At 42.9% G+C, this 25003-nt stretch overlaps 1 protein-coding gene across 9 annotated transcripts in view; it reads right to left on the bottom strand.

Moving 5' to 3' along the window:
- Nucleotides 1–24997, bottom strand: part of clasp2 (cytoplasmic linker associated protein 2) — a 55417-nt gene extending 30420 nt beyond the window's left edge. For all 9 annotated transcript variants that reach the window (XM_070845957.1, XM_070845948.1, XM_070845950.1 and 6 more), the window contains exons 1-7: nucleotides 24055–24997; nucleotides 18842–18920; nucleotides 15935–16038; nucleotides 15193–15284; nucleotides 13602–13677; nucleotides 12718–12815; nucleotides 8169–8239 (exon numbers count right to left, since the gene is read on the bottom strand). In XM_070845957.1, coding sequence (XP_070702058.1) covers nucleotides 8169–8239; nucleotides 12718–12815; nucleotides 13602–13677; nucleotides 15193–15284; nucleotides 15935–16038; nucleotides 18842–18920; nucleotides 24055–24252 — 718 coding nt within the window. In that variant the 5' untranslated portion in view covers nucleotides 24253–24997. The remainder of the gene's footprint in view (nucleotides 1–8168; nucleotides 8240–12717; nucleotides 12816–13601; nucleotides 13678–15192; nucleotides 15285–15934; nucleotides 16039–18841; nucleotides 18921–24054) is intronic.
- Between the last annotated feature and the right edge of the window lie 6 nt (nucleotides 24998–25003).

The following is a 25003-nucleotide window of genomic DNA, read 5'->3' as shown; positions in this document are numbered from 1 at the left end:
TTCAAGGGCCAAGAGGACTACAGGACCCTGATTTACATAATAAATACTATTATGAAACAGGTTCCCACATAAAATGAATGCAGAATAAGATAGTCATGTTTAGAATTAGATCTGAGTATGAAGACACTATTAGAACTGAATATATTAACAGTATCAGGCAGCAGTTTAGTGCTTTTAATTGCTTTCTAACAAAACCCACGGTCCATTAGCAATACTCAGTCACGCATCGAGGGTCTTAGCATTGATTAGCATCATTCTTAGCATGATTTGCATCTCTTGCTCTTGTCTAGTCAGACCCCAGGGGAGTAAATGTCTCTGGGTGAAGGGCAGAGCAAAGACACCAGAGAGAAGGAAAGAGAGAGAGAGAGACAGAGAGAGAGAGTCCCTTGTACAGAGCAGACTGCACACATGCTGTTGCCATGGCAACCTGTGCAGACTAGCTTCTCAAATGAATAGGGCAGCAAACAGGGAAAAAAAAGATGTTCAGTAAGCCCACTTGCACACATACACATATCCAATTCAGTTTAATCAACAGTTGGATTTACCGTTCATCCGCTGACCTCATGTTTATTTATTTAGATTAAGATGTATTCTGGTTAAATGAGGAAAAGGCTCCCCTGGCAGCATCACTGTCTCTAAGGATACACCACATTACCAAATAACATGGCACATGATATGGCACAATGTGCAAATAACAAGTCTATGCACACATAAAGAAACAGGCATGCTCACACACAAACAACCACACACCCACACATACACACAGTGAGAGATATCAGCTCCACCATGTACCAGGCAGCGTTGCTATGGGAACTCCAGCCCAAAATCCCCTCCTCTCTCCGTTTCAGAAGAGTGAAAAAGAGGAGTGAAAGAGGAGTGAAGATGACTTGCCTAAATATACAGATCTGATGGTTGTCCACAAATAAGTCACTTGGTGGTGAATTTGAGGACATGTTAAAATGCATTTTCAAAAACATTCACCAATATCACATCGCGTCAATCCCCAATCTGAGCGTGAACAATCCCAAGTACAACAATAAATATGATCTGATCACAGTTTTGTGAAAGTCATTTAAAGATTAAATCACAGGTCTGTGAACACAAAACACACCAAAGCAAATATTCAGTTGTGACCACATGGTGGCAGCACTGGCTCTGTTCTCACACAATTATCTCTGTGGTTAAAACGTCCCAGAAAACCTCAAAACAACGAGGGACACTGAATCCCACAGCATTATAGACAGGAGAAGAGAATAACAGCGAGAGCATTAGTGTGTGTATCAACAGTAATGATTCAATTGTAAGATTAAGTTTGTATTTAATAGTGAATATTTATAATCCTGAGTGGAAATGTATTGGTATAAATATTCACCAATTCAAATACAAATATCCATACTGTATGTACACCAACAACAGATGAACTTGAACCACCCTGCTGGTTTGGGGGAAGAGCATAACTGACTAAAACCTCAAGTCAAGGGGAACAGGCATTGTCACGTATTCCCAATTCAGGACCATGTGACAGTGTGACGTGTCCCATGCAAAGGATGACACATAAAACAGTTTGATGCTGCACAGCCCCCATATGAGAATGACTGGAGGTGAAACGAAGAACATGAGTAAAACAGCAAGAACTGGGCCAAAAGCTGTTGAAAAGCTGCAGCAGCTCCAAAATAAACTTGGAGAGGTATGTGCGTCAACAGAAAACTAGACTATGAAAGCCACAGCTGGTCCTCCAGAAACTGCAGATACCAGATAGTTTATAGGCAAGCAGAACAAGCACATACTATTACTATCTCTGTGGAGTATTGTAGAGTAGTAAATATAAGCCAATACCACACAAACTCAGCACTAGTCTTACAGGAGAATTTTGTGTTTTATGTTTCTAATTACAGCACTGTAGGGTTTCTTGTCAATACTGATCATATAGTTCATTTGCAAGGCATTGATATGAAAAAATTCAAATGGCAAATGATCAAATATTTCACTTTCAGCCATGTGGTAGTTTCTGGGATGGAGAATGGGAAAGAAAAGGGTGACGGGAGAGAGAGGGAAAGACACAGTTGAGGTTCAGGCCTGGATTCTTTAATAGGAGACAGACTGCTCCATTTCCAGCCCAGCTCAGGGAAAATGAGTTCCTTAAATGAAAACGCACGCACACACGCACGCAGGTATAATTTGAGTCCCAATTCCAAGTCGGGGGAAGGATAAAACGTAATATTCAGAGGAAAGCTTTGCCATGGCAACCAGCCTAGCCTGGAAACGGGGTCATGGTTTCCTTTGCAGAGCTGGGGATGCACTGAAGCAGAATGAGCATGTCTGCGAGAGAGTGAACGTGTTTGTGTGTGTCAGTCCCTGTCAACGCAAGCAGTGAAAGCTGCCACTGACGGTCAGTTTGTGAGGCACCGAATATCTCTACGGTGTGGGTGTGTGTGTGTGTGCGTGCGCTTTTGTATTCACACAGCACATTTTCCGACAGGACCGAATAACATTAAGTAAGAGCTGAGCAAGGCCAGCGGCACTGACATGTTTTACTTTACGCAAACGCACACACACGAGAGAGGATGTGCACAAATAATTAATAATCAATTAGTTGGCAATTTCAAATAAGGTTATTGATACATTTTGGTTCTGCTTTATTATGTTTAGTCTGTGTCACAGGTTAGTTATTTAGTCTTAATTCCAAAGCTGTAATACAACATCTTTTTTTCAGTCCAGCTGAGATCTCATACTTCAGTAAAGAAAGTATTTGTTCAATGCATTTTTTTTTACTAATGCCCTATTTTTTAAAAAATTATTTTTCATAAAACTTGAAAATAGATATTTTTTCACATGGTTAATGCTCAGAGATTGAGTTGGATACACACACAACAAACATTTGCCAAGTACTTGGACAAAGTCTTGAGATGAAAAAAAAGCTCTTAATTAGGATAAACATTAAGCTTACTTCTGCATAATTTATTTCAAACGTTGCATTTTTGGCATAAATAATGTTTGATTCAGGTTTTTCTGTTGTTTTTATATGCGAGTTGTCTAAAGAAGTTGTCTTTATAAATGCCTTTTCCTGCAGTTACACTACAGTAAGTATTTTGGTCTAATCCACTCTTGAAGGCTGGAGTCAAAACAAGCCGGATGGGCTAAATAATGGACCTTGTAACGATGAGTGTTTGGTCATAATTAACAATCATCAATCAGAGGAAATAATTTAAAAAACGAAGCACATTTGTATCAGGAAGGCTGCCAAAACAGAGAAAAGCTGGACCCAATATTACTGCAACACATAGAGTTTAAGTGGTTTCAGTTTTTAAACCAAACTAAATGGAGAAATTGGACATGAATCGCAACAGAACATTCACTGAACATTCGGCTGGCTTTGGTAGCTCAGGCGCATGCTGTGCCGTGTAACCGTGACTGATATCCTGGGTTCAAGTCAGGCCTCAGGCTCCAAGTCACAACAGCAACCGTGTCTCCCAAACATGATCTGCCTCTCTTCAAATATTAAAAAAAAAAAAAAGGAAACAAACAAATAAACATCCCTATTTCTAACAAACAAACAAAATTGCTGAAAATGAATCACTAGGATACACAAATGCTGCTGCACATTTACTGTATACACACACAGGCAAGCACACAGACACACATACACAGTACAACGTGATGGAGACATTTTAGGACACCCCAGTTTTGCCTGCCTGCCTGCCTGCCTGCCTGCCTGCCTGCCTGCCTGCCTGCCTGCCTGCCTGCCTGCCTGCCTGCCTGCCTGCCTGCCTGCCTGCCTCGCACACGTAGCCTATATCTGAGCCAGAGCACTTGGGGTGAAAGTGCATGGAGTTAAAGCTGATTTCAATCTAAAACCATATGCTGACGAGTGCTTTGTCTGAGTTCCAGCATCCACAGCCAGATGAGATTAACATTTACACACACAAACACACTTACCATTGCCATCATCCCCAAATGCCATGGTTACAGTATGTTACAGAGAGAAACTTCCTGATGTCTGTGTCCGTATTCCCTCCTCGACCTCCACTCTCTGGTTCTCTCCTTTGTTTTCTTTTCTCCTCTGTCTCCTTCCTTCTCTCATTTGTTCAGTCTCTCTGCCTCTGTCATGATGAATCAGGGAGAGGCAGTGATAGGCACAGCGCTGTGACTCTCCTACTGCGAGAGATCTCTGTCAGCTTCCTCTCTCAATCCTTTGCCCTCCCTCCCTCACTACCTCCCTCCCTCCCTCTGTAACAGCTGCCTTAAACCCTTTAAAGCAAACGCCAAGAGCTGGTCTAAAAGAGATGTGGGGCAAGGGCAAGTAAGAGCAAACTTGAGTGTGAGTTTGTGTCCTGTATTCAGAGGTTGAATTCTTGGAGTGTTTATAGAGAAAAACACCAGCTCGTGCTCATCACTCTCTCTTTCTGACCTTCCGCTACCCTTTTTACAAAACACAATCTTATGTCAGTCAACCTGTTCGCCCTCGCTGTGGACATTCAGCAGAGGCAGAATACAGGGGCTCACTGACCAAGACTGGAGTGCGAAAGCTCTAAGATTCATTCATGACTGTCTGACCTGCATGACCCTACATCTACTGGGTAGCAGGTGGATACTCTAGGGCCTTTGCTGGGCAAGAATGAGCTTTAAATCATCAAGGTCTCCAGTGCTGCAGAGGGAAAAAGTAGTGGCCAAGCTGCAGTTCTCACTGACTGGGGCCACCATCGTTGTCCATTACAGAGCAGCCTGTCGAGAGCCTGCAGCCTCAAAGATGCCGCTTCCATCCAGAAAACTAGCAAAGCGCTTTAGGTCTGGATATTCCAGCACTCCATACTAACCCAGATCGTGTGGCCTCTGCTGGTGTATGCAGAGCCCAACAGTCGAATACCTGTGGAGGAAGATCAGCAGCTACATGCTATAGCTAGGCATACCCCACATTCTGAGCAGTGCTGGCCTGTATGGCTCCAGTAGCTCCTGATCAGTGCCCTCGTTGAGGAGTTCAGGGTCAGAGATGACAGATAAGCTCTCCAGTAAAGAGAATTCAGAGAACCATAAGTAGCCAGAAGTGGACTTTATGAGAAAGTGGACCGTAATGAAAGAATGAAAGATCACCTGCTACAAGAATTGGCAAGCAAACTTCCAACCCATCTGGTTCGTAGTCCAAGCTGTTTATGATGCCCTACCAAGTGCAGAAGGAAAGTCTGGCAAACTCGCTGTGAGCCGGGGAGGTGGGCTGCCGAGGATTTGCAGGGCGTTCAGTCTGCAAAGCTTTTATGCTACTATGGCTTTGGATCAGGAGGGCAGATCTATGGGAAAATGCAAACTGGATCACCAGGTGAGGGTGACTGATATTGAAAGAGGGGTCCCATCACATCTGGGGGATGTATCTTTCATCAGCTGTGAGCCTCGGGCTGGCCAGGGTTACTTTCGAGTTGAAAATGGATTCTGAAGGCAGGAACACGTTTGAGAAACAACAGATTCCAACATTATCTAACTCAACAGAAAGATCCACTTTTATAATTTGCTTTGTATGTGAAAGAGTAAAAATCAGCTTATCATTTCAGTACACACACATTTAGGAATCTGGGAGCTGAAACCATTAGTAACTTTTTTCATTATAGAAAAAACAATTAAAAAAAATCTTTATTTTTAGTTGCAGGCTGGGATGCAAAAGCAACCGGACAAGCACCAATAATTTACTGTGTGATTCTGTGCAGCCAACTGTGGCATGACAAGCTGCACTCGCTGAGAATTACTAAAGAAAGATGCTTAAGTACAATTTAGGTGTCAGCCAAGGCCAAACCGTGCGGCATGCAGCCAACATTTACCCTGGTGAGTATCTGTAGTCACTTTCAATTCATGTTAACTCAGAGAGCTTCGATATGAGGTCAACACACAGATTGAGCTTTTAAAGGAGCTGCCTAAATATGCAGTGGTTGACACAAAAAAAGAAATTGAAGCAATCATACCAATACTTTTATTGGTTTACCAGAGGTAATAGTTAACTTTTGAGTCGGGCAAGCCATTCAACCAGTGGGTCAGTGCCAGTGCCCTTTAAGCTGTTTTAGACATGCAAGAAGAGTTGTCCAACCCTGCAGGTGTGGAGGATGTTTGTGAATACGTGGATTAAGTGGTGAATAAAGTGCTTTGTGTGCTCACTTCCACAAAATTATCGATGCAACAATCCATTGTGATAAAAACAATAAGGACAGCACTGCCTTCACCTTTGTTGCCATGTTTATCTATATACTATCATCTTTTCCAGCAATTGTAAATGAAAAGTGATAAGTAGTCCAAAAAATTATTCTAGATAAAAACATGCAGTGCTTTCATGCGTTTCACATCATCATTGGATCATAACAACCACAAAAACATGTTCCCAAAAACACTACTTTGCTCCAAACCCTAGGGAGGTGGGAGTTAACAGGAACATCTCCTCCATCCCTGCTGCCACCAGAGACAACATCATGGCAACAACACCCACTACACGCCCTGAGCTCTTCTTCACGTCTCACCCCATGTCCCTCTCTCCATTGCACAGACTGGAACAGCAAACCAGCTGCTGTTGCTGTTGAACAGATAAATAGAGTGACAGGGCAGCCTAAAGGCACTGACAGCCAATGACAGGCTCCATTCGACACCAACGACAGACGACTGAACTCAGAGAGCACAAACTCATCTTGAAGCCACACAGTTGAGAATTAATTTAAACGGTTGGGAGACAGTCATGTAAGCACATATTTTTGCTTTTTGAAATCATTATCCAGAAATCATTCTGCTTTGTGATGTGTGAAAACAATATGCAACCGAACTGTTATATGCACAACATTTACCTAGCCTTTAAAGTAAATGTACTGTAATAGTAGCTGCTCTTGAAGCATGCTCTCCACTGGTATTCAGGATTTTAACTGATTCTGTGTTCATCTCCCAATTATCAAAAATTACACAGCAAATGTGATCAACTTCCAGTAGAGAAGTTTAGCAACCAAGGAAGGGGAAAGTAATTATCTTGGACGCTGCTTTTAGGCGAAGATCTCAAATGACACAGTTTGTTGTGCCTGAATAATCTAACTGGCCATAAATCAGAGCAGTACTGTTGCAACCTGTCACTGAATACCGTACCGTAGACATGATATTGGGATAAGACAATAGGGATGTACTATTTCAACTGTACCAGCTGCTATACCTACTCTGGATATCTGCTCATACCAAACACCAATCTGATACCAGTGCTCTCTTTTTCCCCACATCTGTTATCTTTGAGGTTCTTTTTATAAATGGTGACATCATGCCTGGGGTTGCTGTGACATTGAGTTGACGACTTCCCATGACTGAATGAAAGTAACTAATGGAAACACTGAAACGTTATGACATTGAAATAATCTGGATTAGTCACATCATAGCCGATCGCCAATCCTCTTGCTCAGATCTGTATCAGTGCTGATGCAGATTCTGTATGTCGGATTGTTACATTCAAATTGTTACATACAAAAGATAATTTGTTGATGGATTCAGCACAATGGAAACTAACAGCCTACTACCGAAATAGACCACTTTGAGGATCAATATTCAGAAACACTTTTGACACAATCATCAAGTCTGAAAATCACGATTCCAATACAAGCTTCCCCTCCTTTCTCTTCTTGCATGGGTGTCAGTAAATCCCTAAAGGGCCACTGTACAAACTTTTATGTTCTGAAAAGTGAAAACAACAAAGTCATGCATTGCTGTGAGGGGTGTCATCAATACCACTTTAACTTTCCATGGTCAAACAACACTGGCTGAGCCTGAGGCACCCAGAGATGCCCGGCCCACTGCTGCACAGCTAAAACACTCGGTAGCAACAGCCTTCAGCTCCGGTCTGGCTCAGCCGGAAAACCCACAGCATCTCACGCACACACACACACACACACACACACACACACAGACACACAGACACACAGATTAAACCATTAATCCTGTTAGGTCCTCTTACAGGAGCTCATGGCAACAAACTGACACAACCACAGGACCAAATGCAGAAAGGGGCACACACACACACAAGTAACCGGCACACACACACACACACACTTTTTTTTCAAATATACACCCAATACCTGACAACAGTAAAATCGTCTTGACAACATGACAGCACTTGATGGCTCTGAGAGGCCAATACAACTGTGGCAAAATGAAAGGGAAAAGGTGCTCACCGTGACTCGGGCTCAGAGCCATGTTGCCTGAATTCAAGGCTTCATCAAAACGAGCAAATAACGTCTGTAACCTAGAGAGAGAGAGGAAGGAAAAAGGTTAGAGCAAAACACAGACTTACACTTCAAAGCTAATGAAATGGATACATCCAAATGAGAATAAATTAAGAAAACTATACTCAATCATCTTCATAAACGGGATTGTGGCAATGAAAATGCATACATAGATTAAGGCGCGAACGCGCTCACACACACACACACACACACACACACACACACACACACACACACACACACACACACACACACACACACACACACACACACACACACACACACACACACACACACACACACACACACACACACACACACACACACACACACACACACACACACACAAAGTCCACAGTTTTGACCTAGAGTCAGATAAGGTGATGTGAATCCCAAGTGGAAGCTTCAGCAGCACTCAACATGTGGACAGCCAGTCTGTCTGCCTGCCTGCCTTGTCTGACTGTGGGTGGGTGTGTCTATAACGCCAGTTACACTCATGAAGCTGCAGCAGCGAAACGACAAGAGTTCTCCTGACATCCAGCTCAGCACCAAAAACAAACACAGGCACACACAATCCCAAACTAGATCTGCTCCGTCATGTGATTCACAGTTAAGAAATCAGCATGTTAATAACTCAAATATCTATCCAGACCACACACACAAGTCAAGTAAAAATCACATCTAATAATGGCCTCAAACATCTCCTGCACACTGAGCAGTGTCGATATACATTACTGGTATGAAGATAACACAACACAGACACAATGAACCATGACCAATGATATGTCCTAATGTCTCCTTGCCAAAAGGTTAGCCTTGGATGTGAGCACACAAGAATAAGAATCATACACACCGCCCCCTGTCTGTCTGTCTGTCTTTTGGTGTCTGATGCCGCTCCACAACTACCAGACAGCTTAGCAGCTCCTGATAAGTGACGATTAGCGTTGCACTGGGCAGCTCAGCCGTGCAGCGTTTTCACGTGGTTCCCTTCCGTTAATTAGCATTTTAATTTGCCTATTCTGTTCAGAAAGAGCCCAGCCTTTATTCTTCAATAGTCGCTTGCCTCTGTATTTCCCAGTGGAATGATTAATAGCTTGCTGCGTTGCTGCGCAACGTTGCATTAGCTCCCATGCTAGTGACACGCTCCCGTCCTCGGCTTCCCTCAGCTCTTTGTATCCAACATGGTGCAGTGGCTCCGAGAGGAAGGGAGGGAGGAAGACAGGAGGAGGGAGGGTGTGTGAGAGAGAGAGAGAGAGAGAGAAACAGCGAGAGACCAAAGCATGCTACGGGCATATGACAAAGCACCACCTACTGTCACACATACGCACTGTATGCTACTCACACGCACCCCCACTGAGAAATCTCCACTGTGCTACACAGAGTTAAATCTCAGGCAGGGTCTTTGCATGCATGTGTGTGTGAGAGAGACACAAGTGGGCCACAGTTTGTGTGACAGGCAGCAAAGAGATTCAGTTACCCTTTACATAACCTCCCTCCCATACCCAGAGACACACATACACACTCATCAGAGGGGGAGGGGCTGCACAGCTCGCAGCAGACAGAAAGTGAGGCTGCTCCTCCCCCCTCTATGTCTCTCCTTCTCACCCCACTCCATCCCTGCCTCCCCTCTTTTCCTCTTATTTACTCCCACCTCCCTATTTCTTAATGCTAGGATCATATCTTCTCACTGCTTTACTTTTTATACTGAGCTCTCAATCTGTGGTGGACACAGGTTGACTGCCGTTGACAAAGGGTCACGTCGAGTCCGGCGGAGATGACTCACAGCTTTCAGGTAGTTCAACTCCTTTTCGTACACAAAATGTGCGTATGAGGCAGGACTACTGAATGCCCTTTCAACGTACATTTGACCTACTGATTGGAGAGTGTTGTCACAGTTTAATCCCTGTTAATGTTAACAGAGACTTAAGTATACAACAGCACTTCCAATCACATCACTGCTACACCTTAGAAATCCACACACTTACAGTATTTTAGTTCTCTTTGTACATCGAGTCATAAGTCTAAGTTAAAACTTTAATAACAATACTGATCAACAAAACTGCCGTCTGTAACAGAAAGACACGCAAAGAAATGCAGGTAGTTTCTGACACACATTCAAGGCTGCCCAGGATGAGTCAGTTTGAACAGTGAGTTCAGATGATTCACTCTGACAGCCAGTTCATGTTTAACCCGTGATACTTTCAATCTGAAAGATGCCATCATGTTGTATGTGTTTGTTAGCGCACTGACAGATAGGGGATTTCATCACACGAATTATGCAGAGATCAGATGAAGTGACCTGAAAATTTAACTATTTTCCAATCCTGTTCTGAACAATCTAGGGCACCTTTTGGGACAAACCTATATTTGGTTGATAACATTAAGCTGACACAGTCAGTAAACTACATATTTTAGCCTCGGTCACCTGGCTGTAATTCAGTAATCTCTAGACAGAACAACCTGCATGTACTGTAGATGCTGAAGGGGGAGATAACCTTCAAAAAAGCTTGCATGTCTCCTGCATCTTTAAATTGGCTAATTTCTTCAATGGTTTATTTAATTTACTGAATTTTCTCTTGTATAATAAACGATGAGTAAAAATATACACCTCATACTGAGGGAATTTTGAGAATGCAACTGAGGTGTTTGGGCCATTCAATGCACGCCAACTCTGAGCTGCGTTCACCGGCCTCTGTTGTTAGAACCACCTGAACCATCTGTTAGCAGCAGCTCCTGGGGAGCCAAAGGGACAGCAGCTGACCAAACTGTCATCACCGGGCTCACTGACAGTAGAAATGTACTGAACAATAATAGTTTTCATGTATGCCAGAATTTGCCAGATAGTGAAAACGGCAAGCTCACAGCCACACTGGGAGCCTTGAATCATTAGAGATATTGTGAATAAGTTTACAACATATAAACAGCAGGAGATCTGAGTTAATTCAGCTTCCTCTGGGGAATATACTTAACCAAGCATGCAAGAAGGGCAAAAAAGGACGGACATGAGGTGATGCCAGCCCGTTTCAAGGGATAGACTGTGGACGTGAAAACCTTTTGAAAATCGCTTTCTATGTGGATTTGCCTGGACTGACCTGCATTTTAAAAAAAAAAAATGCTATTCTCCTTAGTCACAGCCTCCAGGCCTACTCCAAATTATCAGGGTTAATAACATAAACAACTTTTCCATATAACACATATTGTGTGATTTAATACTGTAGGCTTGGATAAGATTTCAGGCTCTATTGCAAATTAAAGGGGCGAAAGAAATACTACATTACAAAATCTGTCTTGGAAATTATTAGCTGCTGTAATCCAGACATGTCAGTGACTCCATGCAGGCTAACCTGCTATGGGAAACATGGGTGGAACATGGGTCCTGAGTGTTTAAAAGGTGTTACATGCATTCCTTTGGTCAACTCCTTATTTTTAACCCTTCTGCTTTCCCTTTTGCTCTCTCCACCTTCACCCCTTACTCAGACTTCTAAACTCCTTTTCTCTGTCACAACAACCCCCTTTTTCTCCATTATCTGACGCTAGCTCTACTGAGTTGATATGTGATCTGGTCAGCAAGACCCTGGCTGCAGCCATGCATTCCACCCAGCAACCATATACTAACACAAACACACTCCGACACACAAACAACCTCCATCTAGCCTTCATACCAGTGGTCCAAGATCACCAGTAAATCCAGCATTAAAACAGGTGTGAGGTATTTGTATTCATCACAATTCATACATAAATGTATGCACATTTAAAAGAATTTCACATTAATCTTACACGGTGTCGACAGAAGAATCACTGCATGTGTCAGACATAGAACTTAAAGCAGACAGACACACACCAGTCTGCATAAATCCCACGAACAGAGACAACGTGTTTAGACTGGAGACAAACAGGCATAATATGCACAACACATGACACATGGCCACAGCCAGCATTCACAGACACAAGACTCATACTGAGCAGTCAGCACACAACATTGCACGGCTGCAGCTCGGATCTCACATATGGGAGAGAACAGGAAGGGAGGGCAGAGAGTGTCCCTGTGTGCTTAGAATAACCCTCAACCCAGCACATGTAACCAGGACGACCAAAGAAGGACGAGACCACTCAATGGACCTCTTCAGATGACATGAAGACACACACACACACTTTCTCCAATTTGCCCCCAACTCTATTACTCCACCCAAAGCCTTTGTACCCCATCTTCCCCCTCCCACCCTCCTCCCCCAGACAGTCAGCATTGTGCTCTGGATGAAAGTGCCTCTGTGTGTGTGAAGGGCAGAGTGGCGCATGGCGTGGCCTGGGACAGACTGAGTGCCAAGGCCACGGGACCCACAGACCGCCCACACAACTCATCCCTGGCCCACAGAGCAGACACTATCTCTGTCATACACACACACACACACACACACACACACACACACAGTCTAAAAAACATTACCAGTACTCAAACAGAGGGCTAATCAATAGTTGACACACATATGAAATAACTCACCGTGCAGCAGGCAGTCCTCTCTTTGCCAGGTCTGCTCTGACTCTCTCTCCAACGTGACGATAAACATCCACCAAGGTTGTTATGGAGGCCTCACGTACCTACAGGCAAAAGACATTAACTGATTTAAAAGTCCTACAAGCACTCAGACACACACTCCCAGAGACGCTTCCACACTATACTTCCAGCAGGAAACTATGTAAAAATGATTTCAGCAGTTGTTAAAACTAAAGCTTATTTTCCTCAATAATTCCATACAGATTACACACTTTCTCCAATGACTGGGATTACACAGTTGCAAACACATTAACAGCATCCCATTACCCAATCACAACAGTGCTCACAGCATGACTAACAAATCAGATCTCTCCCATTAAGGGGGTGAGTATGGGCCCTTAAGGGTTTATTTTTTAAAGGGAATCTCTGCTGCTGAGGGTGGGTGGGCCTGTTGAGGATGATGATTGGTTGCTACACCATGTGGCTAGATAATCATTGGGTAGACGATTTGAGCAGATTTCAGATCTGGGGTGCAACTCAACAGGAAGTAAAACTAGTAAACCCCCCCCCACACACACACAGTTGCACATTAAGCTAGTACTGCTGTGTGGGTTAATGGCTGGGTGTTGATGCTCATGATTCAGCAGTGAAGCCGGGTTGGGGTCCCATCTCCTGACTAATAACAGTAATAATCACAGAGCTGCCTTAAGATGCCTGCCAACACACTCTGGGTGCTGAGAGCTAAACTACAGGTTTAGCTACAGACTGATACAAGGAGGACACAATGACCTCTACCCACTCACACATGCACTGGCACAGATATTACAGTATGAACAGATACACAGACATGTTTATCATGCATCATATTGCTAAAGTGCTGTGTCCCTCACCTGTGGGTTCTGGTCTCCAGTTAGAGAGCAGAGATGAGGAACTAGTTTGCTGAGACTCAGTGACTGGGCTCCATACCTGAAAGAGGGATGAGAGTCATTCATCACAATGTGAAGCAAATACGAAATATCTGATCTTGCTGTCTAATGAAAACTTTGTCCATCACTCATACCACATTCTCAGGAATGAGGAAAAAGACTTAAAAATTCTGTCTCCCCCCAGAGAAATTGACAGCCAGGACTAAATTGAGAAAAGGAGCCTCAGGATGTATAGAAGTTACTTGGCACACAAGACTATGTCCATTGCACTTCATTCATGCTAAAAATGACAACTTATGGTAGCAGAGAGCTCAAGCAAATGGAGAAACACACATGCAAATTATTAAGCACTACAATGTTGAAACAGCTTGTGTGTACATCTTCCAGCAATCAGGAGCCGAATAATTGCAATCGGTCAGAAAATGGGGAAGCACGGCAAAAAAGTCGTAGCATTTCGCACAACAGTGTCACTTTCCATTAGCACAACGATGCTTAAATTAGCACTGCCATTTTAAAAGCACAGATTTGCTGTGTGTGGGATAACATTAGAGTGGAAAATACAGTAAACTACAGATCTGAACTGCTGTCAAGCTGTTGACAAAGAAGGTGAAGCAAGCAGGCATCTGTTTAGTCTTATGTCTATGGGTGTGTTTGTCTAATAACACTTTGAGCTTGAGAAACGCAGGTTAATTATAACAGCCATGTCTCTACAATCCCTGACTGTGTGGGATTCTGCAGTAAAAGAAATCCATCTCATAACTAATTGGATGAAACGAGAACAAATGCATTCATTTGGGAATGAGGAGATATCAGAAAAATATGAAGAGAATACAACCATGTGACATTAATCATGACCATTTGGAAGTCATGATGTGTTTGGGGAAATTAATAAGCGGTGAGAAAATTTAACCAACGTGGCTTTATGCAAACACACTCATTTCAAGTTTATTATCTTTATCCACATAAACTTTTTTTCTTTTCCCAGATGTGAGCTCTCCGTGATCTCTGGGAAACTCTCTAAATGAACACACTTATTTTCTTTGGAATTTAGTAGTAAGATACTGTCCAATTATACGTTCGCGTTAATTTAAAACAAGATAGTCCTCCATCAGGCCTGACAGCGGAGCATGGGACCATGTAAAAATTCGGGCTGGAGTGAATTGAGGCAGATTTTAAAAACCCTCTGAAAGCAACAATTAGCGACATGAATGCTTGAAGACTTTAAACATCACATGATGGTGGTGGTGGGACCTCGTGTGCCTCCTCTACAGAGTCACACAAACAGTTAAGAAGATTAACCCTGCAGACTGTGTGTGTTTCTTAAACAAACAAAATGGGACATGCATAAATCTAAACGAGAGTAGTAGCAACACATGGCAAGAACTGAAAAAAAAAATTGTAGGTAAATTATAGTAGGTACAACTGGATACATATTATGTTTACATGTTGAATTTATTATAAAACTCATACATGCCCATGAGATGACAGAAAACATGCCCGTTCATTCACATTTCACCCTGGAAGCGATAGAGATGAAGAAGGGGAAGTTACTCACGTGCTAAGCGTGGCACTGAGACAGAGGCAGGTTCCTTCTCGACTGCGGAAGTTCTTGTGTTTAAAACCGATAAGTAGCCTTTCCCAAACGTACTGGACAAACAATGAGGAGAGAGAAAAAGGGAGAGAGAGTGTGTCAGTACGAACAAGCTGAGGAACGATCTGCCAAGCAGCTCATCGAGGGTTTGAGCAGAGTAAAGAGGAGGTTACAATCTGTGGGGATGTGCATGTGTTTGTATGTAGATAACACAAAGCTGAGTGGAGACGTAGCTTGTGAAATTCCTTTACTATCCAGAAGAGGGAGCCCAAAACATACCTCTCAACTGAAGCGCATATGAAGTCTAGTGGCTGTGATTTCTTTGTTTATATTTTGCATCTTGACCGCACATTCTTCTAAATGACTACAATTGAACTAAACAGGTTACTGCCTACTGACCCTCTCATCAGCACACAAAAAACAATACAGTTTTTCACAGTTGCAAACTTTCGTACAATCTACTGTCAGGGCGGAAGAGCCCATGTTTAGTCTTGATCAACATTAAAATGATCTTGGTGTGACAAAAACTGTCCCGTAGTTTGGATCACTGGTAAGTTACATATGGTAAAATAATCATTTGGCCAATACAGTGGTTCCAATTTTTATCTGATGAATATTAGAAGAGGCTTTGTCTGAGCAGGGTCCTGAGAATCAGATTTGTATGTACGTGTGTGTGTGTGTGTGTGTGTGTGTGTGTCTGTTTCACCATGGGTGACGCAGTCTGCTCCAAACAACGAAGGATGAGAGCTTGGCTGTTCTCCCTGACCTGGTCCTTTCCATCGCCCAGCCTGTCCACCAGAGCTGGCAAAACTACACACAGAAACAGAGATGGGCAGAGGCAGAGGGGTAGGGATGAGCGTCAATGTATGAAAAATGCAGTTTATTGATCTGTATTTAAGAGAGGTACAGGAGAAATTAGGCCACATGTGTCTAAAGTCTCTATTGGATTTCAATAGCAAAGAAAAGAAAGACTGCCCGCCAGTGGAATGCTTTTAAAATCCATAAATATACAAAGATATACGTTTATCATTGCAGTCTATGGGAGTATGAGAGAGAAAGAGACAAAAGCTTGCTGCAACGTAAAAGCTTAAGCAATTGCAAGTCCACCAGGGCTTTGACGGGATGAGGGGAAAGAGAGAACAGGAAATGAGAAATGGACCGTGAATAAAATAATGTCATGATCATCAAATGCCTTCATGTCAGTTGTACTTTATCTAACACACAATTGCTCCAGTAGCGTAGCCTATATAAATCAGTGACACACAGTGTAAAGAATACAAAGTAAGAGCTTCTAAATGCGGCAGTATAAGGATTTTGGCTCCAACACAAATGTTTCACACGGTCACTCTAATCCTAACAGGGCTAACAGCAGGGCCCTCGGCTTTAAGTGTATTTTCAGCTTTAATGACAGTGGAACGGGCACTTCGCAGCTTTTTATCCGAAAACCTGCCATTTGTGGGTGCCACTAGAATAAATGAATCTTCAGTGAAGAGATCATTCAAAGTTTGAATCTGGTGTTATCCTCTATTTTACTTATTATCAACAAACATTGATTTGGGTATCCAAAGCCTGGTAGAGCTTATTCTATTATGTTTCCTCATTATAATGAGCATGAACACTTTAGTGAGCATTTATGGAAGCAGGATGGTGTATGTGGGGTTGATTTTAAAATAAACTAGTGTGCCAAATTTACAGCTGAAAATAGCCCCCTGCAAATTAACCGTAAGATGTAAGAAATCATTGAGCCTTTTAAAAAAAAACTAAAAGCATATATTTGAGACCTGTTTTAAAAAGATTTACATCTTCAGGATGGAGCGATGGGCTTCTGCATGAGAGCCACATACACGGTAGAGAAGTCAGAAAGCATTGAGAGGCAGAATAACGCATGGTAATTTGTTGACAAAGACACAAACATTGCCAGCCTTAAACTCCTAAAGTCCATAACATACAATGGTTTAAATGGCACGTCTTCGATTCATCTTCGTCTTTGATAGATGCATTTTGTCTAAACAGGGTCGAGGTTTTACTGACTGTCTTGTGTTTGACCGTCAAATGGAAAGGGAGTTACATGAGTTATATAAAACTCAAAACCTCCCTTTGACATTTAAAAAACGAGATAAACATACGCACACACACTGCTAGGCTGAAACTTCAGTGAGAGAAGTGATGTCATCTATCCTTTTCCTGCACTGTGTGTATGTGTGCGCACGAGTATGTGTGCGTGCGTACATTATGTTACCATAACAGCTGGTTGCCTTGGCAACAAGGACAATACCGTCAAACAGAAAATATGACAGGGGGGCATTGTTGCACACAACGTCATCTTCTGTAGTAAGGATGAAAACACACACACACACACATGCGCGCTCTGCTTGTATGTGGCAAGTGGACATCACATTATCTGAGCTGTGAAACTGCAAACAAGAGTATTATGAAGGCAAAGTCCAGCCTTAACATGTGATCTTTTTCACTTCCACTTCACACATGGGAGTTACTTTGTACAAGAGCCAGCAGCGCAGTGTCACACGTACAGTGTAATGGCAGCAGCCCTGCACAATGAGTCAGTCCTTTAGATCAATACAATCACTCAGTCTCAATGATCTCATCTTCCTCCCCTCTGACTGCGTGGGACGAGGGTGGGCGCAGGGAGGAGAGAGAGAGCGCACAGGAAAGGAGAGATGGAAGTCATGAAACACACGCACTTCCATTATACACACTCATACGCTGAGCAGGGCTAAGGCATCGACTTAGTCAACAGTGTGTGTGTGTGTGTGTGTGTGTGTGTGTTGAGGAGGGAGGCAGACTTTGCACAGTGTGACAGGTCCAGTCATCCCAGAGCTGCACTGTAGGACTCAGTCCGCTTGTTAGGGGACGAGAGCCCGTCTGGCTGACAAAGACAGCTGGTGACACCTTAAGCGGGCACAGACAAGGGCTGGCACTGACATATCACACCCATACACACTCACAGAGCATGAAATCTGATACAAGATTCAGTGTGTGAGGTCATGTGAATGTGAGGTGTGGTTTTGGGGGGTAACGGACAGATCTACAGTATGGCAGACAACTCAGAGCCTAAATATAGAGACTAAAGAATGTATAATAGAGAGGGTAGTGCCAGGGTTTAGAGCAGTGCTGCTGGACTCTCTCAGAGGAACCACAAAGTGGAAGTGAGACAAAATGGAAGGACAAAGCCCAATGCTGAAGAGTCTTTACAACAGCACACAAGTCACCACACTTTATTAATAGTGCAGAGTTGAGTGGCGCTGTTGAGCACAAAATAGTTCTTATTTCTGAAATTTCTACATTTTTCACTTTAAAAACTACTTGGATTCAAGATGTTAAAGTCATCCATGACTAGGACCTGCTGCTTAAAATAATGAAAGGATGCACTTAGCAGAGGACATTTACCTTTGAGCCTGATGAACCTTTGGCTATATAATTCCTGAAAACAGGTTTGTTAAACATTTCACAAACAAATAAAATTGTTTTGCGGGTATAATTAAGTTGTTTTTTTTCTATTTCAGTGCAAAAAATAGCACAAACTTTTCATGAATGAGTTTCACTGTAAACATAAACTAAAGGATCTCAGGGTGGGAATGGGTTTATGTCTCACCTGTGCCCAGGTATCCTTTGAACCGCTCTCCCATGCGGTCCACAAACGCACCACAGATATCTATCCCCAACAACGCCACCTATAAAAACACAGAGTGCGACAGAGGCAAAGGTTATAGTGGGTCATACACAATAATTATACATAATTATAACCCAATACGCACCCAGATCAGTTTCCTGTACATATCATGTCAAGAAATGAGCACATCATGTCATCTTACACATGAAGAGCAGCGGCAGCAGTGATGGGAAGACTGAGGATTTCTGAGGGTTTTCAATGTAGAGATTTTAGCAATATTTTTAGTCTGACCGTGACAGATCGAATCTAAATGGCTTTTAAAAATGCTGAATCAGACTGCCTACCAACCTCTGCTGACTCTGCAAACAGCAGAGACTGTGAAAGGTAATTTTGTCATGTTCACGGGATTAAAGTCTCTCCTCTTCTCTCTTTCCAGATGCAGGCCAGTCAGTCTGAAAACAGCCTTTTACACTGATCCGAGTCCCCAATCGACATCTAGATGAGCCCTTTTGTGTGAGACACTGACACAAATACTGTGCATAGCGGAAACTGGCGACAGCAAATTACAGTTATTTATATCAAGCCACTTGAGGGTCACATGGGAGAAAAAAAAAATCTGTGCACAGAAATCACTACACCCAGTGCACTGCTCAGCAGTGTATGACATAAAATAATCCCACTTTTATTCCAAAAATCAGATGTAGTTTACTTCTGTCAAGATAGAAGTCTGGGTTGTCCATCAATGGTATCTCTACTATCTGGTGATAATTAAGTAACACGGGGCTGCAGACTGGATGAGGAGCACAGGACGGCAATGTTTACACCAGGCTTCTCTGATTTCCCATCTGCCTGTTAAATTTGCTTCAAAACTGAATGCACTTAAAAAAAAAAAAAAAAAAAATCTTAATGGAAATGCCACAAATTCAGCACATGTTTTTAACACCAAAGACCAACCTTGAACCCCCACCGTGCCCCAATACATAACCACGGGTTATGCTCCATCCACTGGTGAAAACCAACATGCAAAACTTTTCCAGTTTGTCACACAAATGCCCTGAAGAATGATGCTTGGCTGAGGTTTAAAATTAGTTTGTATGATTAAAGACGGTCTGGTAACAGTAGGAAACAAACTGAAATGCCATATTGAATGGGTAAATACCACACTGTATCAAACGTTAGCATTTGTTAACAGCTGTAACACTCCTGATTATGTTATAACCTTGTTGTTCCCTCTTTATACCATCTGCATGACAGCAGCATGACAAGGACTGTTAAATTTGCAATTTTTTTTTTTTAAACTGATTCTGAAAAAACAACTTTTGAATCAGTATGATAACTTAAGTCTCTCTTCTAGCACCACTGTGTCTGTGTCATTTAAAAAAAAAAAAAAAAACTGGCTTGTGATACGACTCATAGGGGGGAAGGTAGACTGGATTTTTGTCTAGTGGCAAAGTTGAGTTTTCCACTGTGTTTCTGATTAAGATCACATCCCGCACTGCGCTGTGCTCCTGGAATGCTTGTTTTGGCAGGGCTGCGCTAACAGTCAACAGTCCAAAAAGAAAATCCATTAAAACTTTTTATTCTCCAGACTCCTCTGTCCTGTTGACTACAGTTTTTTCCCTATTTTAGTCAAAGGAAGAGCAGAGCCAGGTAACCGCAGAAGCAAAAAGGGGGAAGAATGGGGGCGATGAGGTAAAATACTGGGACAAACGCCAAATAATACCACAGAAAATAAAAATCACCTGGAGAAGAAACATGAGCTCAGGGTCACTATGATAACTCCCTCACACTGACCTAATTTAGGGGGAGGAGAGGAGGAAGAGAGGGAGAACAGCAGGAGAAAGAAGAAACTGTACAGGAAGGAAACAGCCCGGAGCCCTCCCCTCCCCTCCCCTCCCCTCCCCCCTCCTCTCCTCTCCTCTCCTCTCCTCTCCTCCACCCAGCACCCCAACAAGCTTGGTGCCCACAACCATATGGCATCTTCACTTTGAGAGAGAGAAAAGGGAGGAGATACAGGACGACAGATAGAAGGGACTGAGCTTGCTGGTTACCTCAGACGAGAGGAATAAGGAGAGGGCTGTGGGTTATGGGTGAGGAATGTGAGAGACTTCGGTATCACGCCAAGTACTAAAAACATTGGGCATGTGGACAAAACAGCGTCTAAAAGGATAAATCTGACACACACACATAGATGTTCTTCAGCACACCACTGCATCTCTAGACTGCAAGCCTTGTAACATAAGTGCAACTAAGGTATGCTGGAGGGGGGGAAAAAAAACAGTCAATATTTAGCCTACAATGAATGGCTCTTTGTGAAGACTCAAGTTCATGCGTATGGTGGCTTAGTCTGCTAATTCGCATACCATGTAAAGGGTTTGCTTTGGATTCTGGAGAGGCTTAAAGTGAGTTTTGGACAGAAAAACAAGGCACACAGTAATATGTGGGGTATGGCAATTTATGTAAAGATGAGAGGAGAGTGTTGAAATAATTAAGCCATTAATCTATTAGTTTATCGGTTAGTCAGCAACAATTTTGGTAATCTATTATATTTAGGTGATTTATGAGGGGGGAAAAATGGCAAATGGCTGGTTACCATTTCTCAAATGTGAGGATTTGCTGCTTTTCTGTTATAATATATATTATATAATATATAATAATTGTACATTATATATTTTGGGGTTTTGGACTCTTGGTTGGACAAAACTTATTTAAGGATGTCACCTCTGTGATGGTCATTCACTACATTTTGACTTAATATATTAAATTTAACCATGATAATAAATCAATAAATCAAGAGATAAATTGATGATAATAAAAATAAATGTTAGCTGCAGCAATAATAGATCTGTTGGGTGCTAAAAAAATAACAGATCTGGCGGGTTGTCTGGTGGCTTATTTGACAGTGAATGGAGGCCTATGTGAGTTCAAATCCCTGCTCGAGCTTTGTTGCTAAATATAAGCTCACTTTCATCTTAACAGTCACTGTGCAGTTGGTAGGTACATGGCAAACTGCTGTTACACTGACGATGCTGCAGTGGATACACTTTGTTTGTGTATTGTATCCTAAGGCCAGCACTGTAATACATATTGTATAAAGGTTTGAGTGCATCATTTCATTCCATGATGACTGAGCATAACTGACAGTCCATCAATTTAATTTTAATAACAAAGATCAGAGTGGCAGCTTGGTAGCAGTTTGAATCCTGGATCAGTCCAGTCAGTGTCCTGCCATCTTGCTCTCCTGCCCATAAATGCAGCATGCAATATCAAAACCCTCAGTTTGTGTGTCTCAGATGAGCCCTGAAGCCTCTGTCATTCTGTGAGTAACATGTATGAGGTGAATCTACCTACTGAAAGAGCGAAGAAAGATGTGGGTGAAACTGACTCAGTGTCAAAAAGAGACCCAGACAAGAACACACAAATAGAGATGGAAGAAATGCAGTAATTTATCATTCCTAAAAAAGGGAACTTGGGTGCAACAGTCGCCATATCTGAACATTTAATGTATTTATGAGTCATGTGTTTTCCATTGATCTACCCATACCCCATTCACTATTACAGTCCTCGACTCTCCCTCCAACTCCTTAACTCTCCGCCTCTTGTCAGCTCCCTCTCATCGCTCCATTCTTCACTCCACTCTGTGCTGACTCAGCATCTTGTTTACAGCCAAGCACTGCGTCCTTTTTGCCCGACTGGGAGCCAATCAGCATCACTAAAAGCCTGCTATGTCAAGGTCTCTGGGGATCACAACACTTGCTCATCGCTGCCAGACACTGATCTCAGCTCATGTTACTGTATGTGTTATCCCCAAAAAAGAAGAAATCTGAACAAAGGGACACGTAGCTTGAGATTAAACTCTTGGAGGTGGATTTAGATGTGGCAATAATTCACGTTTTCTCATTAGATGTGTTTGGTCTGGTCTCTCATTTGAGATAATGCAAGAAAACTGAATGAGGAGCCTGTATCATACAACACAATTCTGACATAATGAATCAGGGCAAAAGATTGAAGTTGAATAGTTTGCTCATGTTGGGGGCATTCTTTTAGATCAAAACTACTTTTTTCCTCCATTTCTATGATTGTCTACAGTTACCTCATCTATAATCACCTTAAATGCAGCTTTGACACCTTGGGACTTGAAACTGGTGTAGTGCATTGTTACAAACTTCTTAGTAAATGGAAATTAGTTTACTCAGTTACGTTGTTTTTAAAAGATAATGACAACAAGTCAAATGAGCACTTTATACCACTATAAAGAGAGATGAAGAAAGGATGCTTAAATTATGCTGAGAGGACAATTTCCAAACAGAGTCCTGCATATCAGTACATACAAAGTTTATCAGTACAAAAAGAGACGTGGGAGTCCAATATCAGCTCACATGAAAAGAGATTTCCGAGTGTTTTGATTGGCTGTCTGGATCAGTGTGATACCTTGGCAAAAATGTCACAGTCCTTCGTTTTGAAGATACAGTAAAGAGGGCAGACAAGGCCACTACACACAAAGAGAATAAAGCAGGAGAGACGATGAAGACAAGATGTGTAAAAAGGCAAAAGGAGAGAATGAAAGACTGTCTGTCCGTCTAAGAACGATGGAGAGAAAACAAGAGAGAGGGATAGATGAAGAGAAAGCATAGGTCATAACAATGAGTCTACTAACCCCTCCCCCATCTCATCCAGTAGCCTACAGTGCTGACAATGGGTCCCCCTTACCATACACACAGTCTCAGCCAAAACAGCATAAAATCCCTACAAACCACAGGAACGTCCTGCAAATGTCCTACTCTGTCACTGGGGTGAAATCTAAAAATGCCTGCCTCCTGTGATCCAGGGATTGACTACTAGGTTGTCAAAAAAGAAACACACAGCTTTCAGCTTTCTCTACCAAGAAGCTGTATAAAATATAATGTTGGCTTAATGTTGAGTGACTTGGCTAAGGTGAGAGGAGAAAAGGGGATACCAGTTTGATTAGCTCTGATTTAAAGCAGATCAGATAGTCCTCTTTAAACCACTAAGGCGATGACAGCGCTTTTAACATGACTCAACAAGTTATTCGCATTGAAACCAGCCTCTTGGCAAATAACATCAAATTTCTCCTCTGGTTCACTGGTGGAAAATAATTCATGACAAGGCCGACTGGGTGACTGCTGCAGTGACACTGCGATACCCTCGTACGGTGAGTGGCCAAGAGCTCTCACCTTGAAATTGCTGGAGTTCACCCATCCCGTTATTTCGTCCACGGTCTTATCCAGCCGGGGTTTGTCCTGCTCCACGTCCTGGGAGCGCTGCGGGTCATTTAGGTAGTCAATGAGGTCCTGCCCGACCTGCAACCTGCGGGTAACGTCTTTCTGCAGCACCTGCTGGTAAAAATAGTCCATGTTGTCATGTTCCTCCATTGGGCACTCAGTGCCGTGTGGCCAGCCACCGAAGCCGGCCGGAGAAAGGAGACAGTGGTCGGTGGGACGTGGTCCGAAAAAGATTTAAACTGTAGTCCCGTGGAGGGGCAGAGAGACTGTGCGGTCTGGACGGCGTCTAGCTGATGTTTGACCATCAACACGCAATCCCTTGTAAAAAATATACAGATTAATTTCACACACAAATCATCCCTCTGCCAAAATCAAAAGCTCAGCTGTGTGTGACAAAGGCGTAATGTTAGCCCGCTAGCCTCTTTACAACACGTTTGCTCAAAAGGTTAACTTAAAACTTCGAGAAAGTTCAGGAAACGTGTAAAGGTGGTGGACACCGGCACTTTCCTTCTATAAATCCTCATCAAAACAAGCTAGCAATAGTGGTTGGCTATATGTTGTGCTAACAAAAATAGCACCTAGCTAGTTAGCACGGCGACCCAAACAAGAGCGGACCGCTTCACATCAGCTAGCTCGGCTAGCTAACGTTAGTTATCCGCAGGCCCAACGGCTCGCTCCACTCCGCTACTCTGCTCCATGACCACCGGCTGGAAAGTCCGCCGAGCCTTCAGCTGTCCGCTCCGTCCGCGGCAAAGTGGCACCAAACTTCCACGGTGAGGGCTCAGCTCCAGTCCCGCCGTAACTGGTTTCTCTTTAATCCAGAAATAATCGCCGCTGCCGCTAAACCCGTTAAGAGGCGGTGAAAGCTGCGCGCTGCCGGGGACTGCAGTTCACCAGGAGG

This window comes from Pempheris klunzingeri, chromosome 16 (genome assembly GCF_042242105.1).
Source record: "Pempheris klunzingeri isolate RE-2024b chromosome 16, fPemKlu1.hap1, whole genome shotgun sequence".
NCBI classification, from domain to species: Eukaryota; Metazoa; Chordata; class Actinopteri; order Acropomatiformes; family Pempheridae; genus Pempheris; species Pempheris klunzingeri.
The sequence above is the reverse complement of the archived record's forward strand: the minus strand, read 5'-3'. Positions and strand labels throughout refer to the sequence as shown.